General features: G+C 50.5%; 3 protein-coding genes across 6 annotated transcripts; 1 reads left to right on the top strand and 2 right to left on the bottom strand.

The window, feature by feature from the left end:
- Positions 1-3,386: 3,386 nt before the first annotated feature.
- PIGO (phosphatidylinositol glycan anchor biosynthesis class O) lies at positions 3,387-11,290 on the bottom strand. 4 transcript variants are annotated; one of them, XM_019033662.4, is made up of 12 exons: positions 11,194-11,267; positions 9,695-10,206; positions 8,910-9,053; positions 8,595-8,718; positions 8,115-8,274; positions 7,724-7,903; positions 7,237-7,461; positions 5,934-5,985; positions 5,163-5,369; positions 4,763-4,977; positions 4,077-4,147; positions 3,387-3,918 (listed from the first exon to the last, which is right to left on the bottom strand). In XM_019033662.4, exons 2-12 carry the CDS (start codon positions 10,203-10,205, stop codon positions 3,789-3,791), a joined length of 2,019 nt encoding a protein of 672 aa, XP_018889207.1. In that variant the 5' UTR covers position 10,206; positions 11,194-11,267; the 3' UTR covers positions 3,387-3,788. The 4 variants fall into 4 exon arrangements, with proteins under 4 accessions (XP_018889207.1, XP_018889206.2, XP_055207585.1 ...); XM_019033661.4 differs by having other exon boundaries at positions 5,934-7,461; positions 11,194-11,290; XM_055351610.2 differs by lacking the exon at positions 11,194-11,267 and adding an exon at positions 10,789-10,885 and having other exon boundaries at positions 5,934-7,461.
- On the top strand, positions 10,708-12,911 carry LOC134756929 (uncharacterized). The gene is made up of 2 exons (XM_063696948.1): positions 10,708-11,053; positions 12,397-12,911. Exons 1-2 carry the CDS (start codon positions 10,708-10,710, stop codon positions 12,534-12,536), a joined length of 486 nt encoding a protein of 161 aa, XP_063553018.1. The 3' UTR covers positions 12,537-12,911.
- Positions 12,912-14,533: 1,622 nt separating this feature from the next.
- Positions 14,534-17,839, bottom strand: STOML2 (stomatin like 2). Its single transcript, XM_004047987.4, has 10 exons — positions 17,696-17,839; positions 17,328-17,465; positions 16,737-16,836; positions 16,546-16,604; positions 16,352-16,453; positions 16,068-16,202; positions 15,780-15,924; positions 15,577-15,656; positions 15,243-15,371; positions 14,534-14,815 (listed from the first exon to the last, which is right to left on the bottom strand). The coding sequence occupies exons 1-10, from the start codon at positions 17,738-17,740 to the stop codon at positions 14,678-14,680; spliced, it is 1,071 nt and encodes a 356-aa protein (XP_004048035.1). The 5' UTR covers positions 17,741-17,839; the 3' UTR covers positions 14,534-14,677.
- Between the last annotated feature and the right edge of the window lie 207 nt (positions 17,840-18,046).

Genomic DNA, 18,046 nt, shown 5'->3' with positions numbered 1-18,046 from the left:
GGATGTGGAGTAATTGTTACCCATATATACTTCTCGTAAGACTATAAAACGATACAGCAACTTTGGAAAACAAACTGGCAGTTCCTTAAAAGATTAAACAGAGTTACCTTATGACCCAGCAGTTGCTCAGTGTACAGCTAGGTATACACTCAAGAGAAATTAAAACATATGTCCAAACAAAAACTTATACACAAATGTTTATAGCAGCATTACATAATAACCAAAATGTGTAAATCCAAATGGCTATCAATGGATGAATGGATAAACAAAATGTGGTATATCCATGCAATAGAGTATTATTTGGCCATAAAGAGGAATGAAGTACCAATACATGCTACAACATAGATGAACTCTGAAAACATTAGGCTGAGTAAAGGAAGATAAGACAGAAAAAGGCACTACTGTATGAGCCCATTTATATGAAATGTCCAGAACAGGCAAATCTATAGAGACAGAAAACAAATTAGTGGTACCAGGAGTTAAGGGGGAGAAGAGAAGGAATGACTGCTTAAGGGTACAGGGTTTCTTTTTGGGGTAATGAAAACATTCTGGAATTGATAATGATGATAATTGTACAACGTTGTGAATGTACTAATGGCCACTAAATTATACACTTTAAAATGGCAAATTTTATATGAATTTTACTTCAATTTTAAAAAAGAAAAAGAATGAAGTACTGCTGTGTGCTGCTATATAGATGAAACCAGAAAACATTATACTAACTGGAAGACGCCAATCACAAAAGACCACATATCATTATGATCCCATTTCTGTGAAATATCCAAAATGGGCAAATATATAGAGAAACAGCAGATTAGTGCTAGCCAGGGGTTGGAGAGGATTGGAGGGTGATATCTAAACAGTAGATTTTCTTTTGGGGTTGGTGAAAATGTTCTAACATTGATTCTGGTGATGGTTGTACAATTCTGTAAATACACAAAAACCATTAAATATTACACCTTACATGGGTAAATTTTATGGTAAATTGCATTTCAATAAAGCTTTTTTAAAAAAGAATCAGGGCTGGGTGCAATGGCTCACACCTGCAATCCCAACACTTTAGGAGGTCGAGGAAGGAGGATGGCTTGAGGCCAGGAGTTCAAGACCAGCCTAGGCAAGACAGCAAGACCCCCATCTCTACAAAAAATTAAAGGAAAAAAAAAAAGAATCATTGAGTTAGTGTGGAATGGACTCTGATTTCAAGGAAAAGGGAAGGATAAGATAATTTTTCTTTTTAAGAGAGACAGGATCTATGTTGCCCAGGCTGGAGTGCAGTGGCTATTCACAGGTGCATTCATTGTGCACTACAGCCTCTAACTCCTGGGCTCAAGTGATCCACCTGAGCCTCCTACATAGCTGGGACCATGCCTGGCTAATTTTTTTATTTTTGTAGAGACGGAGTCTTGCTATCCTCAAGTGATCCTCCCACTTCTGCCTCCCAAGTAGCTGGGACCATAGGGACATGCCACAGTGCCTGGCTAGAAATAATTTTTAATAGCGTAAATCAATGTACTAATGTCTTTATCTAATAGAATCTTATAGATACACCAGGAGAAAGAATAGACAGTGGTTGGCAGATCAGCAAATTAGCCTTAGGCTCCACGCAAGGAGGCTACTGCAAAAAGTGCAGGGTACCTGGCTGAGAAGTGGAGGAACTAGGGCCTAAAATCCTTCCATGGGTGCTAGGGATGGAGGAAAGGTTTTTGTTTTGTTTTTTTTCCCCTTTCTCACAAAGACACCATTTGCTCACCGAACTATGCTTGGGAGTTGTGTCCACCAGACTTGGGGAGAGGCGTTTTTCTAATTCACCTTACAGGCCAGCTGGGGCCAACTTCACCCCCTTGCATTATTAAACCTCTTTCTACCATGGTTAACAACCTATCCCTTTTTTTTTTTTTTTTTTTTTTTTGAGAGAGAGTCTGGCTCTGTCTCCCAGGCTGGAGTGCAGTAGTGGGATCTTGGCTCACTGTAACCTCTGCCTCCCAGGTTCGAGCGATTCTCCTGCCTCAGCCTCCTGAGTAGCCGGAATTACAGGTGCACACCACCACACCCGGCTAATTTTTGTATTTTTAGTAGAGATGGGGTTTTGCCATGTTGGCCAGGCTGGTCTCAAACTCCTGACCTCAGGTGATCCACCCGCCTTGGCTCCCCAAAGTGCTGAGATTACAGGCACGAGGCACCACACCCAGCTGAACCATACTTTTCATCATCTTACTATTTGGCATCTGTAACACTAGGGACCACTGGCCATTAATAATTTGAACTTAGCCAGGTGCTGTGGCTCACACCTGTAATCCTAGTGCTTTGAGAGACCAAGGTGGAAGGATCGCTTGAGGCCAGGAGTTCATGAACAGCCTGGGTAATGTAGCAAGACTCTGTCTGTACAGAAATTTAAAAATTAGCCAGGTATGGTCCCAGATACTGAGGAGGCTGAGATGGATCACTTGAGCCCAGGAGTTTGAAACTACAGGGAGCTATGATTGCACCACTGCCCTCCAGCCTGGGCAACAGAGCAAAAATCTGTCTTTAAAATGATAGTAACAATAAAAATAATTTCAATTCTTCCCTTAGCTACCTACCACAGCAGTGAACGTTTATACTTCACAACCACCACTACTCAGCTTCTCTACTTTATGCCAGCTAAAAGTAGGTGCTATCCCATGGTTTTAACATCTGTTCTGTTTTTCAGTGGTATCAGCTCCTCTTGTTCTAGGTACTGTCAAACCTCAAATCCCAGTCCTGATGCTTCTCTCCAGGGCCTCTTCCCAACTCTTTTGATGGACATCTCTAGGAGGATTTCATGCCAGCATTTCAAACATGACAGGAGTGCTGGGGTGAACAGAGGGCACAAAACATACACATGAGAAAAGAACCAGTGGATTCACACAATTTTGGCTTCGAGTCAGGAATAATGAATGGGACAAGGTGGAATGCTACATAAGATGGGCATGTAGATCTGATAAAGAGTGGCACAGGTTGGGAAACAAGGGAGGCTTCCACAGAAGGGAAGGGCAAAGGGTGTTCTATAGTGAAAAGGCCCAGTGGAGCGGGGGCATAGAACTATTTGCGGCTTCAGACAGTTAAAGTCGGTGCTGCATGATGCCTGGGCTTGTCTTCTCAGTCCTCTCTCTTTATCAGACAAAGAACAGGAACTTAACAAAATGTGTTGCATGGCAAAGGAAAATAGCGGTGGGATAATAGGATTGATTTGGGAAGAGGTGGAGGCAGTGAATTCAGACAACTCCAACCACTTCATAAAGGCTCTCAGGTGCAGCCACGCTTGCCTAAGATGACTGATCTCATCTGTGCCTGGTGGCAGGAGAGACTGATCCTCCTCACAACCCCTATAGAACAGTGGGGCTCCCCCACATCTCAGACACACATAATTATATTACCATTTTATTACACTTTTTTTTAAATAGTAGAGATGGGGTCTTGTTATGTTCCACAGGCTGGTCTTGAACTCCTGGGACCAAGCAATCCTCCTGCCTTTGCCTCCCAAAGTGCTGGGATTATAGGTGCAAGCCACCACGCCCAGCCTATTTTATTCCACTTCGGAGACCACGCCCCTTGACCCTCAGATGCATCCAAATCAGGAGTTAGGGATCATACTCCACTGTGGTCCTGGATTATAGAATAATGAAGTCCTAGAAGTCAGCGGCCCCTGGCTGCATGGTAGTAAGATGTATGGCTGAGCCTGTCTTGCAGATCATCCAGTACCTGTACAGGCCAGGCTACACTGTTCTCCAGCACTCTCTGTAGCCAAGTGCCAGTAATCACAGACTAGGCTACCTCTGCTGGGCCAGAAATAGCTGCCTGAACCAGGAGCTCACAGCACCATCCACTCTCATCACCAAAGCTATGCCCAGGAGAAGTCCCACGCTGCTCACAATGAAGCCCACAGCCTCAAATATGAACCTGCAAAGAAAGGCGGAGAATCTCAGGGAACAGAGTAGGTCTACTGCCTTTTCCCTGTAGAGGCAAAACCTTGGCCATCCTGGATGTTTAGGATCTTCATACTTTGTTCCAAGTTTCTCCCTCCCCACCACCTCTACTTCTCAAGCAAATCTACTCACTTAGGGGCAAACACTTTCCAGACCATGAGATGCCTGCGAAGGATGGAGGCTGCCAAGGCACAGGCCAGAATCTAGAGGAGGAGAGGAGGGGCCACGTTACTTGTGAAGGAGAGGAGGGAGCGGAGCAAAAGGAGAGTTTCTATAGGCCCCTGTAAAAAATGGAAGCAGGAGAATAGTGCATGTCAGTGGAAAAAATATTGCATGCCCTGGGCTAGGAGTTAGGAGACCTACTTCCTGCCCTGCCCCAAGCACTGACTCGCTATGTGACTTTGGGCAAGTCAGTATCCATCTGCAATGCTAACACTCAGGCTGTGCCCCCAGGATGGAGGAAGATATCAGTGCCACATCTGCCTCTGGAGGAAAGGAAGAGGATCCATGAACACAGTTTGGGAAGAAAATCCTGGCTATCACCTCAGTTTTTCCAGTCTGTCCACTGATAGAGTAATCCTCAAATGCAACTAGTGGGGTCCAGATCTAGGTTGTAGAGGGGAAATGATCCAGGACTAGGATTAAGGAGACCCAGGTTCAAGTCTCAGAGCTGCCATTTGAGGCCACTGGGCTTGGGCAACCACTTCACTTATGTGAAACTCAGTCAAGGCTCTCTCCCACGGTTTTGAAGGTCTGAAAGAAAGTGATGCACACACAGAGAAAAAACACCAACTCCCTGATCTCTCTCCTACACCCACCTGAATACCAAGGATAAAGAGGTACTTGAGGCCCAGCTGCAGCAGTGCTGCATAGAAGTGGTGAGGCGCATCCCGGAGCCGCATCTCCATCAGTGGCTCCTCTTCCTCCTCGGGTCTGACTCTGTCATCAGCTTCATTCCCTGGGGGCTGCTGTCTCTTCTGCAGCCCTTGACTCTCACACAGGAAAGGCCAGAGCAGGAGCAGCGGGCAACCTACTGCCTCAGGAGAGGGTATGGCTGGAATCAACAGGCCACCCTGGCTGGCTCAGGTTCCAATTAGCCTAGGCCAAGGGGTGCCAAAGATCCAACAAACCCACATCTCTCCATTCAAATCCAGGGGTTTCCTTTCTTTCCACAAAGCCAGAGTAAACAATGGAAGCAAGTGAAGGAGGAGGGGGTACCTGCAAAGAGGAGGTGGGAGGCAAAGGTGTTGGCTCCCACTAGCAAAGCAGGCAGCCAAGTACAGGAGCCATGACCCTCTGGGAATCCCACGAAGGCTGCATGCCAATGGATGGCTGGAAAGACAGGCTGGTGGCCTGTGGAGTAGAAGGTCTGTGTGGCCATGAGGGCCCAAGCCGAGACTGCCTGCCATGGCACAGTAAAAGGACCTGGAAGAAAAGATATGCCACGTTACAGTCACTTCTTATTCCCTAATCCATAGGCTACTGCTCCACAATCATATACTCCTACTACTTCAGTATCAATTCTCATACACACTCACATGCCCATCAGCCCAACCTCCTTACAGTCAACATTCTGTTATTCTAATTCTCTCTGTGGTACAAAAGCGCCATCAGGCTTATCTGAATCCTGCTGTGGCCAATCTCTTTCTTTCTCTCAAACACATACAGCTCAGTGCCATTATATATTCACAATTTACTACTTCCATCACTAGAAAATCAAGAAATGTGCTCATGAGGATGCAGCATTTTCACAAGGAGTCTTAGAGGACTCCTTGTCTCTCCTCTCCATGAACCCTGGGAACCAACAGGAGGGATCAATTTGCTTGGCTATGGCAGATAAGAGAGAGGACACCAAGACCTTCCTAGTTGTGTGGGGCATGGGACCCTCTGTCAAGCTCAGGAACATGAGGAGCAACACCTCCTTGAAAACAAGAGGGGCCGAACTCACATCACTATTGTCTTTAAGTGAATCAGAGCTGAGATATTTACCAGGGGTGGTGACGGGTATCCCAGCAGCAAGCAGATGTAGGAGAAGGAAGCTCTGCAGAAACAGAAGCAGGAACACAAGGCTGATGCGCTCCGCATGCAACAGCAGAAGTGGGAAGGCCAACAGGGTGAGGGCTGTGACCACAGCAGCTGAGTAGACACTCCCCAACTGATAAGCAGCCACAGTCAGGGGACCCTGAGATTGGGTCCTCTCTAACCGGCCCCGGAACTCCTCCTGCATGTGTCGGTAGATTTGAGGGACCACATAATCCAGGTCAGCTTGAGAAGTGGGGGGGCCTGAGAAGGGAGTGAGGACAGTCCTGGTCCTTGGAGCACCTGCCCCAGCCTTCACCAGCACCGTCACAGGCTTCCAGAGCAGCAGCGCGAGCCCTGAAGCAGCCAGCCCTGCTACAGCCCGTGGCAGCACCATGGATGCCCCAGAGACCAGGACCCTGAGACGGGGGGGAGCCTCGTCTGCCCCCGATGCCAATGCCCAGTAGGCAGCAGTACCCAATGCCATTAGGGGCAGTCCCCAGCGCACAAAGAGCATGGGTGGCTCGGGGCTCTTGAGATTACCATAGCGGCGAAGCCACAAGCGCACGGCAGCTAACAGGGCCACCAACGCCGCCACACAAGCTCCATACCACAAATTCTTGGCTCGTCCACCCACCATGGATGCCAGAGGACTCAGCCAGGGAGAGGAGTGGCAAACAGGTGTCTCTTCAGGGCAACGATGAAAAAGCCCAGCTAGCCTTGTACATAAAAGCAACCCAATTCCAAGCCTCAGGGCATATGCACCATTGTGCCGTGGGGGGTTTGTTGTGGCTGAAGTGCCAAGGCGGGGCATTGTGAGCAGCTTAGGTGGAAGCAGCTGGCCCTCCCAGTGAAGCTGGACAACCAGGAGCAGGATGAATGAGCCCAAAAGGAAGGGGGTGGCCCTGGCCTCAGCAACAACAAAACTGTCAGAGAAGAACACAGCCAAGCGAAACAGCAGGAGTAACAGGACGGGCCCAGGGATGGGAAACAGGGTTGCCAGGGGCCTCTTGGACCCCCAGCCAGCCCAGGCTTTCCACAGAAAAGGCAGGAATGAGCTCACCGCAGCCACAGCCCCTAGAAGCACTAGATCTAGCTTCAGCTCAATAGTTCCCAGGAGTCCAGCATACGCTATGGCCCCAACAAGGCCCCAGGCCACAGGTATCAGGAGTAGAGGGCAGAATGGAAAGCCTGGGGATATTGCCCACTGAGATGCCAGCAGGCAGATAAAGCAGGAAGCAGCCAAGAGAGCAGTACCCCCCGCCATGCGGACCAGAGAGAAACGAGCCCAAGACTCGATGCACATGGCCCGAGCTCCCCGCAGGAACTGCTGCAGCTCAGCAATCACAGTCGGCAGTGTCGCCTCAGCCCCCTTGGGGCTCTGGAGAAGCCACTGGTAGTCAGCAGAGGCCTTGGAGAAGAGGTTCTGCAGCTGATGAAGCTCCTTAGCTTGAAGGTCCTGAGTAACAGCTGAGTAGGTATGAAGAAATCGGGACACCTGGCAGAGAAAAGGTCAGAGGCCAAGGGGAACAGGTCAGAGACATAAATTGGGGCAGAGGCAAGAATAGGTATTACAAAAGGGGGTACCTGGAAGTCAAGGACCCAAACTCTGTCCAGGATCGGGGAAGGGAGGGATAACAGAAGAGGGATAGGTATGGAAGGTGGGACTAAGACTAGTCAAAGGACAAAAGAGTGGTTCATTATGCTTCTTTCATGCCCACCCTAGCTCTGTCACCTGGAAACCCAGCCCGCTTACCTACCTGCTGAGCATTGAGATGGAGAGCTGAGGCTTGGGCTAAAGCAGAGGAGTGGGGCTGGGAGTCCTCACCCCCTGAGAATAGCTCAGCCATCACTTCCCCGATATTCCCAAATGGGATGGGCAGGCCCAGCAGCAGGGCCAGCGTGGGCACAAGGCTAACTTGAGGAATCACCTCTGGCTCCTAAAGGAAAATGACAGTGGTCAACAGATTCATCACAAAGCTGAAGTCAATGTTTGGGATGGCAGACATAGGGGCCTAGGTAAGAAATGAGAGTGGAGGATACCCAGGGTCATGGATTTGGGGGCCTAAAATAGAGGTACTCATGAGGATGCTGTAATGGTAACATGGGCTGATTACTGGGAGAACAGATGAGGAACATCCCAGGCCTCACCTCTGGTGGGGTGCTGGGGAAGACTGCTGTGGGGCTATACAGAAAGAGAGCAGCTGAGACCTCCAGCTCACTGTCCCCTCCATGGTCTCCATTTGTGGTCATCCCATGGTCCCCAGCCACTACCAGCAGTGTGTCATTCTCCAGACGCTCCACGAGTCCCCTGGGGACCAAGAAATGTGTCAGGAGTAGAAACGGATAAATATTTTTCTCAAAAAGAAAAAAGATTTTTCTCCAGGGGCCTATTCATCCCCAGCTATAACTCCATTAGTAAGGCCTAGACCTTTGGCAAAAACACATGTCTTCGGCCATGATCCTGATGCCCAAAGCTACACATTGAGTTAATCAAGATAGATGGAGCCTCTAGCTTCATAAGAAGGCCTAGAGAAGACAGAATTCAGCCAGGAAAGAAGCTCTAAGATAAGAGCTTCTTCGAGATTCTCAGACACAAACCCACTCCCCCAGCCAATACCCCACACTCACTGGATCACCTGGTCCATCTGGCTAAGTTTCTTGGCCATTTCAGGGTGGTGAGGGCCATGCTTGTGGCCACAGTGGTCCACACCCAGGAAGTGAGCAATCAGCACGTCCCATTCACCACTGTCCACTGTGAAGGGGAGAACACTGAGCACAGAAGACTAAGACCCACTCCTCAACCCCAGCCAGGCTTTGACACTCCTCCATGTCCAGGGATACAAGCCCAGGCTGTTACACCCATGGGTGGCTCAGAATTTGTGGACTAAAGCAGTTCTCCCCAGCTCCCAGTCTTAGAACTAAGTGCTCTGGCCCCATGCTCACTGGTGGGGTAGAGGTGTTCCAGGATGCCATTGTCCACTGTGTCTAGGTCTCTGACATTGAAGGATGGGAAGAAGAAAGCTTTGGAGAAAGCACCAGGGAAAAGGTCTTTCCAGGTATCATCTCCCATGAAGACTACACGCCTTCCTGCAGGGACATGAAAGAGAGGTCAGAGCCTGAGCAAACGTCAGGGTTAGGAGAAAAGAGGAAAAGAGGCCCTTTAAAGACCCATCAGAAGTCCCAACCATGCAACCTAAAGTACAGCAATTCCATACAGCAATCCTTATCCTTCAGGGCCTAACATTTTCCACCAGGAAGCTTTCCCTGATAACCGCACTCCACCCAGACCTCACACTTATCCTTCCTACAAAATGCTCTCCTAGTTCTGTCTCTGGGTATCTCTACTGAGTTGTTTTTCCTGGGTGTATCCTGCTTCTTCCAAGTCAGTGAATGAACAGGGCCTGTATTTCTCTGCTTTCTTCTCCACACTTGCAAGCCAAGATCCACATCTTCTCTTCTTCCCTTCTCCCTTTTACTGAGAGGTCTCCAAGAATAAAACTTACACTCCATTCAGATTAGAAGCTTCATAGGAACAAAGCCCAGATCCCTTCTCCTCTGTCTCCCAAACTGAGCTCCCTACCAGCAGGGCCCTGGCCTCTTTCTTCTCCTCTGTCCCCCTACACCATAGTCAAGTGTGCATCTGGGCACCCAAAGGTCTGACTCCCTGACTTCAAATTTTGAAGAAATTTGCCAAGGTACTTCTGGCCTTCAAAGTGGCCCACACTGACCTGCACTGGTGAGCTGCTTAATGAGATTGTCTTCCACTATGGCGTGGCTGGCGAAGTTACTACCAGCATCAATAAAGGTAGGCAGTGAGCCAGTGGTGAGGGCCTTGAGGCGCTGCATGGTGGTGGTAGGAGGGTCAACCTGAGATCGGTAGAGCCGGGCATGGTGGGGCTGAATCTCCAGGATCCTCTGCAAGGAGCTTAGTTTGCCCAGGAAGGGTAGGGAGACAGGAGGCTCTCCAGGCACGTGTGAGTGCTGGGGCTGGGCGAAGTCAAATCGCAGAGCATCTATCAGCACCAACACAACCCGCGAAAATCGGGAAGCCATCCAGCAGGCCCCAGGTTTCCCTTGGCTCCCCCATGGCAGGTACCCAGGGCCTGGGGGCTCTTGGCAGCTGCTATGGTTGGTGAGCTCCAAACGGGTGAGCAGGAAGCCACTGGTGAAGAGGGCAATGCCAGCGTAGAAGAGGAAGCAGACCCAGACCAGGAAGAGCAACACTGAGGCTTTCTGCATCCTGATAGGGGTGGGGAAGTAAATTCATTACTGTGGGGCAAAGAACCAGTGGATATTCTGGTCCCTGAATACAAGCTCAGCTAGAATCACTTCCTCCCGGAAACCTTCCTGGAGATAAACCATCCCACAGCCAACCCCTCGCAATATTACTCTCCTCCTATTTCCAGGCTGGGCGTGGTGGCTCACGCCTGTAATCCCAGCACTTTGGGAGGCCGAGGCGGGCGGATCACCTGAGGCGAGGAGTTCGAGACCAGCCTGGCCAACATGGTGAAACCCCGTCCCTACTAAAAATACAAAAATGGGTGGCGGGCACCTGTAGTCTCAGCTACTGGGGAGGCTGACGCAGGAGAATCGCTTGAATCGGGGAGGCGGAGGTTGCAGTGAGCCGAGATTGCACCACTGCACTACAGTCTGGACAACAGAGGGAGACGCCGTTTCATGAGGCCCCACCCCAGATCTACTGAATCAGGATCTTCGAGGGGTAGAGCATAGGAACGTTCACATGTACAGGCAGGAAATGCTAATGCTGAAAACACACAGTCAGGAGGGAAACTTATTCCAATTGGTAGTCAGGCTCTCTTACAGGCCGTTTCCGCGCCTCTCCCCTCGCCAATCTCAATACCCAGTGGAAAGGGATCGAAGCCGCAGGGGAATCCGGGCCCAGCCGACGGCGCCGCCTGGCGGGCACCGAGGGGACGAAGGGGAGGAGTCACTCTCCGCTTCCAGGCGGCCAGGTTCGCCAGGAGACCTGAGGCACGACCTTCGCCACGCAAGGAGGCTGGGGCGCGGGTCGAGAGTCGACTGGGCCTCGCTGGGACCCAGGCGTGCGACCGGCTCTGCCTCCTCCGGTAACTACCCAGCCTCCCGCTGGGCACCCTAGCCGCGGTACTGAGCACCTTGGTTGGGAGCTGAGGGGAAGAGGGAGACTCCCTTACTTCAGGGTGAGGGGAATACGGGGGGGTGAGGTTCTCGGGAGACCCTGGCTCACCTGCAATGGCACCCGGAAGTGCGGCGGCGGCGGCGCCTGCGACCTGGCAGCACAGAGATGCGTGCGCCAGACAGAGTGGCCCGCCGGTGGCTCCATCGCCATCTGCCGGCACCTCGGTGGAAGTTTGGCCAGGAGCGTGGGGCTGGCCCCAGTTTGGTGGGATATTTAGTAATTGAAAATTGGGGACAGGGGACCAAGCTGGAGGAAGAGTTCAGGGAACCACTGTCCATTCATGGTTACGACTAAGAGCACGGCTGCTGGAGTCAAACTTGACTTGAATCCTAGCTTGGCCGCACATATTGTCATTATTAGGCATTACCTCATCTGTAAAATGGAGATAATACTTATTTTCCCCTTTTTGCTTAGCTGAGTCCAACTGAGATTTCATTACTCCTCCTTTCAAAGCCTGTAACTAAATCTTACGACTGAATAATTAAGCAAATAATCCTTCGGAGTGGAGGAGGGGAGGCTGGGCCCAGTGGTTCACACCTGTAATCCCAGCACTTTGGGAGGTCAAGGCAGGTGGATCACCTAAGGTCAGGAGTTCAAGACCAGCCCGGCCAATATGATGAAACGCCATCTCTACTGAAAATACAAAAGTTACCGGGGAGTGGTGGCGGGCGCCTGTGATCCCAGATACCTGGGAGGCTGAGGCAGGAGAATCACTCGACCCCGGGAGGCGGAGGTTGCAGTGAGCCGAGATTGCACCACTGCACTCCAGCCTGGGCAACAGAGCAAGACTCCCTCTCAAAAAAAAAAAAAAAAAAAAAAGCCAGGCACGATGACTCACACCTGTAAGCCCAGCACTTTGGGAGGCTGAGGCTGGAGAATCAGTTGAAGTCAGGAATTGGAGACCAGCCTGGCCAACATGCTGAAACCCCAACTCTACTAAAAATTACAAAATTTAGCCAGGCGTGGTGATGTGTACCTGTAGTCCCAGCTACTGAGGAGGCTGAGACTGGAGGATTGCTTGAAGCCAGGAGGCAGAGGCTACAGTGAGCTGAGATCGTGCTACTGCACTCCAGCCTAGGCAACAGAGCGAGACTCTGTCTCAAAAAGAAACAAAACCCGTCCACTGGTTTCTCATCTCAGAGTAAAAGTTCTTGCATTGGCTCTACATGGCCCTGCACACTATCTGCCTCTTCCCCTTCTGATTCATCTAGCTGCCACTTCTTTGCTTCCCTAACTCTGTTCCATCCACAGCAGTTCTGCCTCAGGACCTTTGCATTTGCCATCTCCTCTGTCAGCTTCAGTTCCCGATGCCGAAATGGATCTCCATCACCTTCATATTGAAGCTCAACTGTAACATCAGCAAGGCTTCCTGGAATCCCCTACTTTACTAGTACAGCACCTTCCACCACCACACCCCCTGGAAAAATTTCCCCTCTCACTTCCTTAATTTCTTCCATAGCACAACTCATCAGCATCTGAAATTCTACATGTATTTATGGTTTGTCCCCTCTGAGTAGAATGTGAGCTCATTGAGGTCAGGGAATTCTGTTTTCTTCATTATGATATCCTCAGCACCTAGCATATATTTGAGGTTCACATACTGACCAAACGAATAAAGGAATACGTTAATTAAAAAAAAAAGTTGAGTTATTCTTCCACCTTCATCCCCATAGCCCCTTATCTCAGTTCAGACCTCATCCCTTCTCCAGATCACTGAGGCAGCCTTCTCACTGTCCTCCCAGACTCCTATGTCTCCCTACTATCCCTTCTCCACATTGCAGCAAGACAGCTCTAACTAAAACATTAATGTGATTACTGTTCTTTTTTTCTTTTTTGTAGAGATAGGGTCTTACCATGTTGCCCAGGCTGGTCAACTCCTGGGCTCAAGTGATCCTCCCACCTCTGCCTCCCAAAGTGCTGGGATCACAGGTATGAGTCAGCGTGCCTGGCCAATGTGATGTTTTATCTTAAAATCCTTCATGGGAAGGGAAAAAAGTCCCTTCATAGGCCGGGCACAGTGGCTCACGCCTGTAATCCCAGCACTTTGGGAGGCTCAAGCGGGCAGATCACGAGGTCTGGAGTTCGAGATCAGCCTGACCAACATGGTGAAACCCTATCTCTACAAAAAACAAAATTAGCCAGGTATGGTGGCGCATGCCTGTAATCCCAGCTACTAAGGAGGCTGAGGCAGGAGAATTGCTTGAACCCGGGAGGCAGAGGTTGCAGTGAGCCGAGATCATGCCATTGCACTCCAGCCTGGACAACAGAGGGAGATGCTATCTCAAATAAACAAACAAAAAAACCCTATTACCCTAGGGATAATGTCCAACCCCTTCAACAAGAATCTCATTCCTTGTGACTTGGCCCTTGCCATGTAGTCACATCCCCCTTAACACTATACCCTTCAGCCAACTTCTCTCAAGCAGTGAGCCTTTGTTTATTCTAGTCCAGGACCTGACTTGGTGAAAACCTGCTAACTTTTCCAGCCTGAGTTCAGTGGCAGTCAGCAACGCTGCTACTCATAAGCTGATATGCTCTTCCCACCAAGATCCCTCAGCCAGAACTTTCCTCTACCACAGCATTTATCACTTTTTTTTTTTTTTTTTAAGAAAGAGAGTGTCTCACTGTTGCCAGGCTGGAGTGCAATGGTGTGATCAAGGCTCACTGCAGCCTCCACCTCCCAGGTTCATGCAATTCTCCTGCCTCTGTCTCCCAAGCAACTGGGACTACCGGCACATGCTACCACGCCCAGCTAATTTTTGTATTTTTGGTAGACGGGGTTTCACCATATTGGCCAGGATGGTCTCAATCTCCTGACCTCATGATCCGCCCACCTCAGCCTCCCAAAGTGCTGGGATTACAGGTGTTGAGCCACCACGCCCGGCCACATTTATCACTTTCTATCACTGTCTGCTTCCTGTCTGTTTTCCCTACCTGACCTTGTATTCTGTGAAAGCAGGGACCACTGGGTTTCAGGTATTTTTGTAATCCAGTGTCTAGTAATGAGCTTGGCACTTGGTAGACATTCAATGTTTTTGAATAAATGAATGAGGAGCACCTCAGTCCCTGAAAACCCTTTAAGTATGCCAGTGCAGGGTAGTAGTTTCTCATGAAAGTACTTCTTTCCCATGAAAAAACCCCCAAACACCTGCCTCAAACACACAGCCCCACACTTAGCAGGAAGGGGACTTCACTTCCCAGCCAGCAGTTCAGTGAACATATGGTTTAACACTTCCACCCTATCCCACAGTTTCTCTTGAAGACAAAAATGATAGTTTCACTTTACAAGAAGTTCACTCTTATTCATGGAGGCATCATGCTGACAGGACTGGATCCAAGGAAAATACTAGTGACTTTCCCAACTTCACTCCCCAATCAAAGAGGACAGTTTCTGGTTTGCCACTGGTGAGTTTATTACACGACTAAAGTTCAAATAAAAAAATAAAAACCAAAATCTTGGCAGGGAAGCTAGAGCCAGAATCAGGAAAATCTGTTTCCTTGTCCCCAGACTCCCTGGCCAAGCCCAGCTCCACTAACTCATCTTGACTCGATCAAGTTCCTCATCAAGACTTGCATCTGTACCCTGGACATCTCTGCTGCTCCCACTGGAGAGCGAGTCTGGAGTCCCTGGCACTGGGGCTTTGGTGAGGGCTCCATATACACCCATGGCCTGAGGAGAGGAACAGAGAGAATACCATGAGGACACTTGACAGAGGTGCATCCCAGCCTACCAATGGCTAAACGGGAAAAGATGGCATGGGGGGGCCAGTAAGTTGGTTTTCCTTTCTCCCTCTCTCAAACCTGTCTTGTAAGCTCTGGAGTTGATTTTAGGAATCTTGCAAACCATCAGAGTAAAGTGACTCTCAGAATACCAGCACAAGTATCTACCAAAAAAAGATATCTCAAGAACTTCCATATTTGCAGGACTGAGTGGAGATGTTTCATTCTTAGATTCCATCTCTACAAAGAATGAAGGCAGGTCTAGGGCCAAGGCACTCTGAAGACCTTTATGGTATGTAAGTGTTGATGACGGTGGTGGGGTCTCAGTTTGGTCCCTGGCACCAGTGCTCTGTGCTGGGTCCTCAGAGAGCTCTAACCTGAGCCACCATGCTGGTGACATCGCCAGGATTGGAGGGCAGTAGGATAGTGTTGGAGTCCTTGGCCAGTTTGGAGAACGCGCTGACATACTGCTCGGCCACAGTCAGTGAAGCTGCTGCATCTCCATTCTGTGATCACAGGGGGATAAAAATCAGAGATCACAGATACGGAGAAGAAGGGGTGTATGGGGAATGAAGAAAGCAGTTCACAATAAAAAGGACCATGTAATCTGGCTCAACAGAGCCCACAGAGGCGGAACTCTCCTCAAGCATAGATAAGAGAACCCCTTCCACTGTCAATTCCTGTCCCCATTCCCACCCAGGGGCCTCTCACATGTTGTGTCAGAGCTGCAGCCAGGATTCGAATAGCTTCAGCTTTAGCCTTGGCCTTCGCCAGAACTGCACTGGCCTCTCCTGCAAGAGAAGGGACAGAGCTTGCTTGACCCATGAAGTCAAAGTACCGCAAAGATCCTGCCCCAGCACCAATCTTCAAAGGCCCATGCCTTACTCCTCCCTCAGCCTCTACCCTCTCCTGACCTGCTGCCTGATTTATCTGTTCAGCCTTTTCTGCTTCGGAGGCCAGGATCTGGGCCTGTTTCTTCCCTTCTGCCACATTGATGGCCGACTCTCGGGTCCCCTCAGACTCTAGAACTGTGGCCCGTTTCCGCCGCTCTGCCTCCACCTGGAAGCCCACAATCCCAATCAACAAGCCAAGGGAGACTCATACAGACATGCAACTCTACCCATCATAACAGGAGGGAAGTCTGGATCCTCCTGGGACTGGAGCACCCTGAGGTCCTTTTCCCACCCCTCCTTGGCCCCCACCTGCATCTGCATAGACTCTTTCACCCGGGGTGGCACATGGATATCCTTGATCTCATAACGGAGGCAGCGGATACCCCAGCAGTCAGCAGCTTGGTTGATGGCATCCACAATGCTGGCATTCAGGGACTCCCGTTCCTGGAAAAAGAGGTGTAAGCCCCACAGCCTCAACCTACCTATCAAGGGCCTACACTGAGAAGGGCCTGGGACTGATCTTGACCTTCAGAAAAGATTAAGAGTGTCAGGTTTGTGTCTTCAAACCCTAACTCTGGCTCAGATCTGCTTACCCGGAAGACTTTGTCCAGAGAGAGTTTGCCGAGCTCTGATCTCATGGTTGTTTGAGCTAGCTGGGTGACGGCATACTCAGGGTCCTCCACACCGTAGCTTGCCTGAGATGGACACGGATAGTGTAAGAAGCTTGGGCACAAGATTTTAGTGAAGAGGGCAACTGAAAAGGCTGGATAAAGTAGGGGACAGGTACCTTGTAAGGGTCCATGATGCGCAGGTAAAGGACTCCATCGATTTGCAGAGTTACATTGTCTGTAGAACCAGGAGAGAAAACGGGGAAAGTCAGGCCTCTAGGTCCCAACCAGTTCTTTCTACTAAGCTCTGGATCTACAGCAACCACATCCTAATAGCCTCAGAGCACCCATGTCACCCTGAACCCCTCACCGAGAGTCACAGCCGACTGCTCAGGCACGTTGATGACAATTTCCTTGAGACTCTGCACATATCGGATCCGGTCTAACACAGGGATGAGGATGTTCAAACCCTGGAAAGAGGAGTCATGGGTCCTCAGAAGGCTGGGAACTATTGGGTTGGGACCTAAGCTAGTCCTGGAGTATGTAGGGAGTCAACACATGGAACATGCCCAGAAAAGCAGCAGCTCCTACCAAGAAATAAGTCCTCAGAAGGCTGAGGTGTCACTGGTAAGAAAACCCAAGAGAACAGGAATGCAAGACTAGGCCCCTGAATGGAGGGGAGAGTCATGAGAATCGGAGCCAGCAGAATAGCCATCTCTATGCAGACTGAGAGGTAGGGCTGAGAGTGGGCAGGGGAGATTCCCAAGAATGGGGCCTGTGAGATGCATAGGAAAAGGTGGTAACATGGGGATGATGGTCAGCAGCCTGGGCCCTGTCAGGTCTGGCCTACAGAGTCGGCAGCTAACAGTGCGGGCAGGTCCAAAGGAGGTCCTCCCGACATTGCATGTCGTGAGGGATTGGTCATCTGGCTGGCCCAGGGTGGGCAGAAGAGGTTTCTCACAGGCTCCAGGATCCGGTGGAATCGGCCCATTCGCTCCACCACCCAGGCCTCCTGCTGCGGCACGAACAGTACCACGGTGTTTCGGGGCAATCCAGAGGAGGCGCGGCGCGGAGCGCGGCCAGAAGCCAGTAGAGAGCCCTGAAGGAAAGAAGAGGGTGAACAGAGATCCCATCTGGCCAGACACGCCGCCCCTCGGTCCTGAAGGCATCTCCATAAACCACGACCCTCAGGATCCTCGGAGAGAGAATCACATGGGGACCATGACCTCTGACCCCAGTCCTCTCCAAAAGTTGGAATTTCGCTCTTTTCCAGCGGAGAACCCAGGTAATCTCTGTCCCGACCCTCTGGAAAGGTTGCCTCGCTCTCACCCTCAGCAAAAGGGCCCCAGTGCCCCGCGCCGCGCGCGCCAGCATTTCCCACCGCCGCAGCGACCTCCGGAACCAACGAGACGAGCGGAGCGGTCGCTCCCAGAAGCCTACCCGAGCCTTTCCTCTTGCAGTTCCGCTCCCCCGGATGTACTTCCGGCCGTTCCCTCCCCGGCTTCAACACTCACCCAATCAGCGTTACTTGGCCGAACGGCGCGTCAAGTTGTTCCCTGGGAAACGCAGACCTTCTAGAGAAGGGCGAAGGCTGTGGTTGTTCTGGGTTTAGCTGTTCACGCCGAAGATCCCCGGCCTGATGGCCAAAATGGAGGCTATTTTTCGCGGGCGTTATCACTC

This window comes from Gorilla gorilla, chromosome 13 (genome assembly GCF_029281585.2).
Source record: "Gorilla gorilla gorilla isolate KB3781 chromosome 13, NHGRI_mGorGor1-v2.1_pri, whole genome shotgun sequence".
Classification (NCBI taxonomy): domain Eukaryota; kingdom Metazoa; phylum Chordata; class Mammalia; order Primates; family Hominidae; genus Gorilla; species Gorilla gorilla.
The sequence above is the reverse complement of the archived record's forward strand: the minus strand, read 5'-3'. Positions and strand labels throughout refer to the sequence as shown.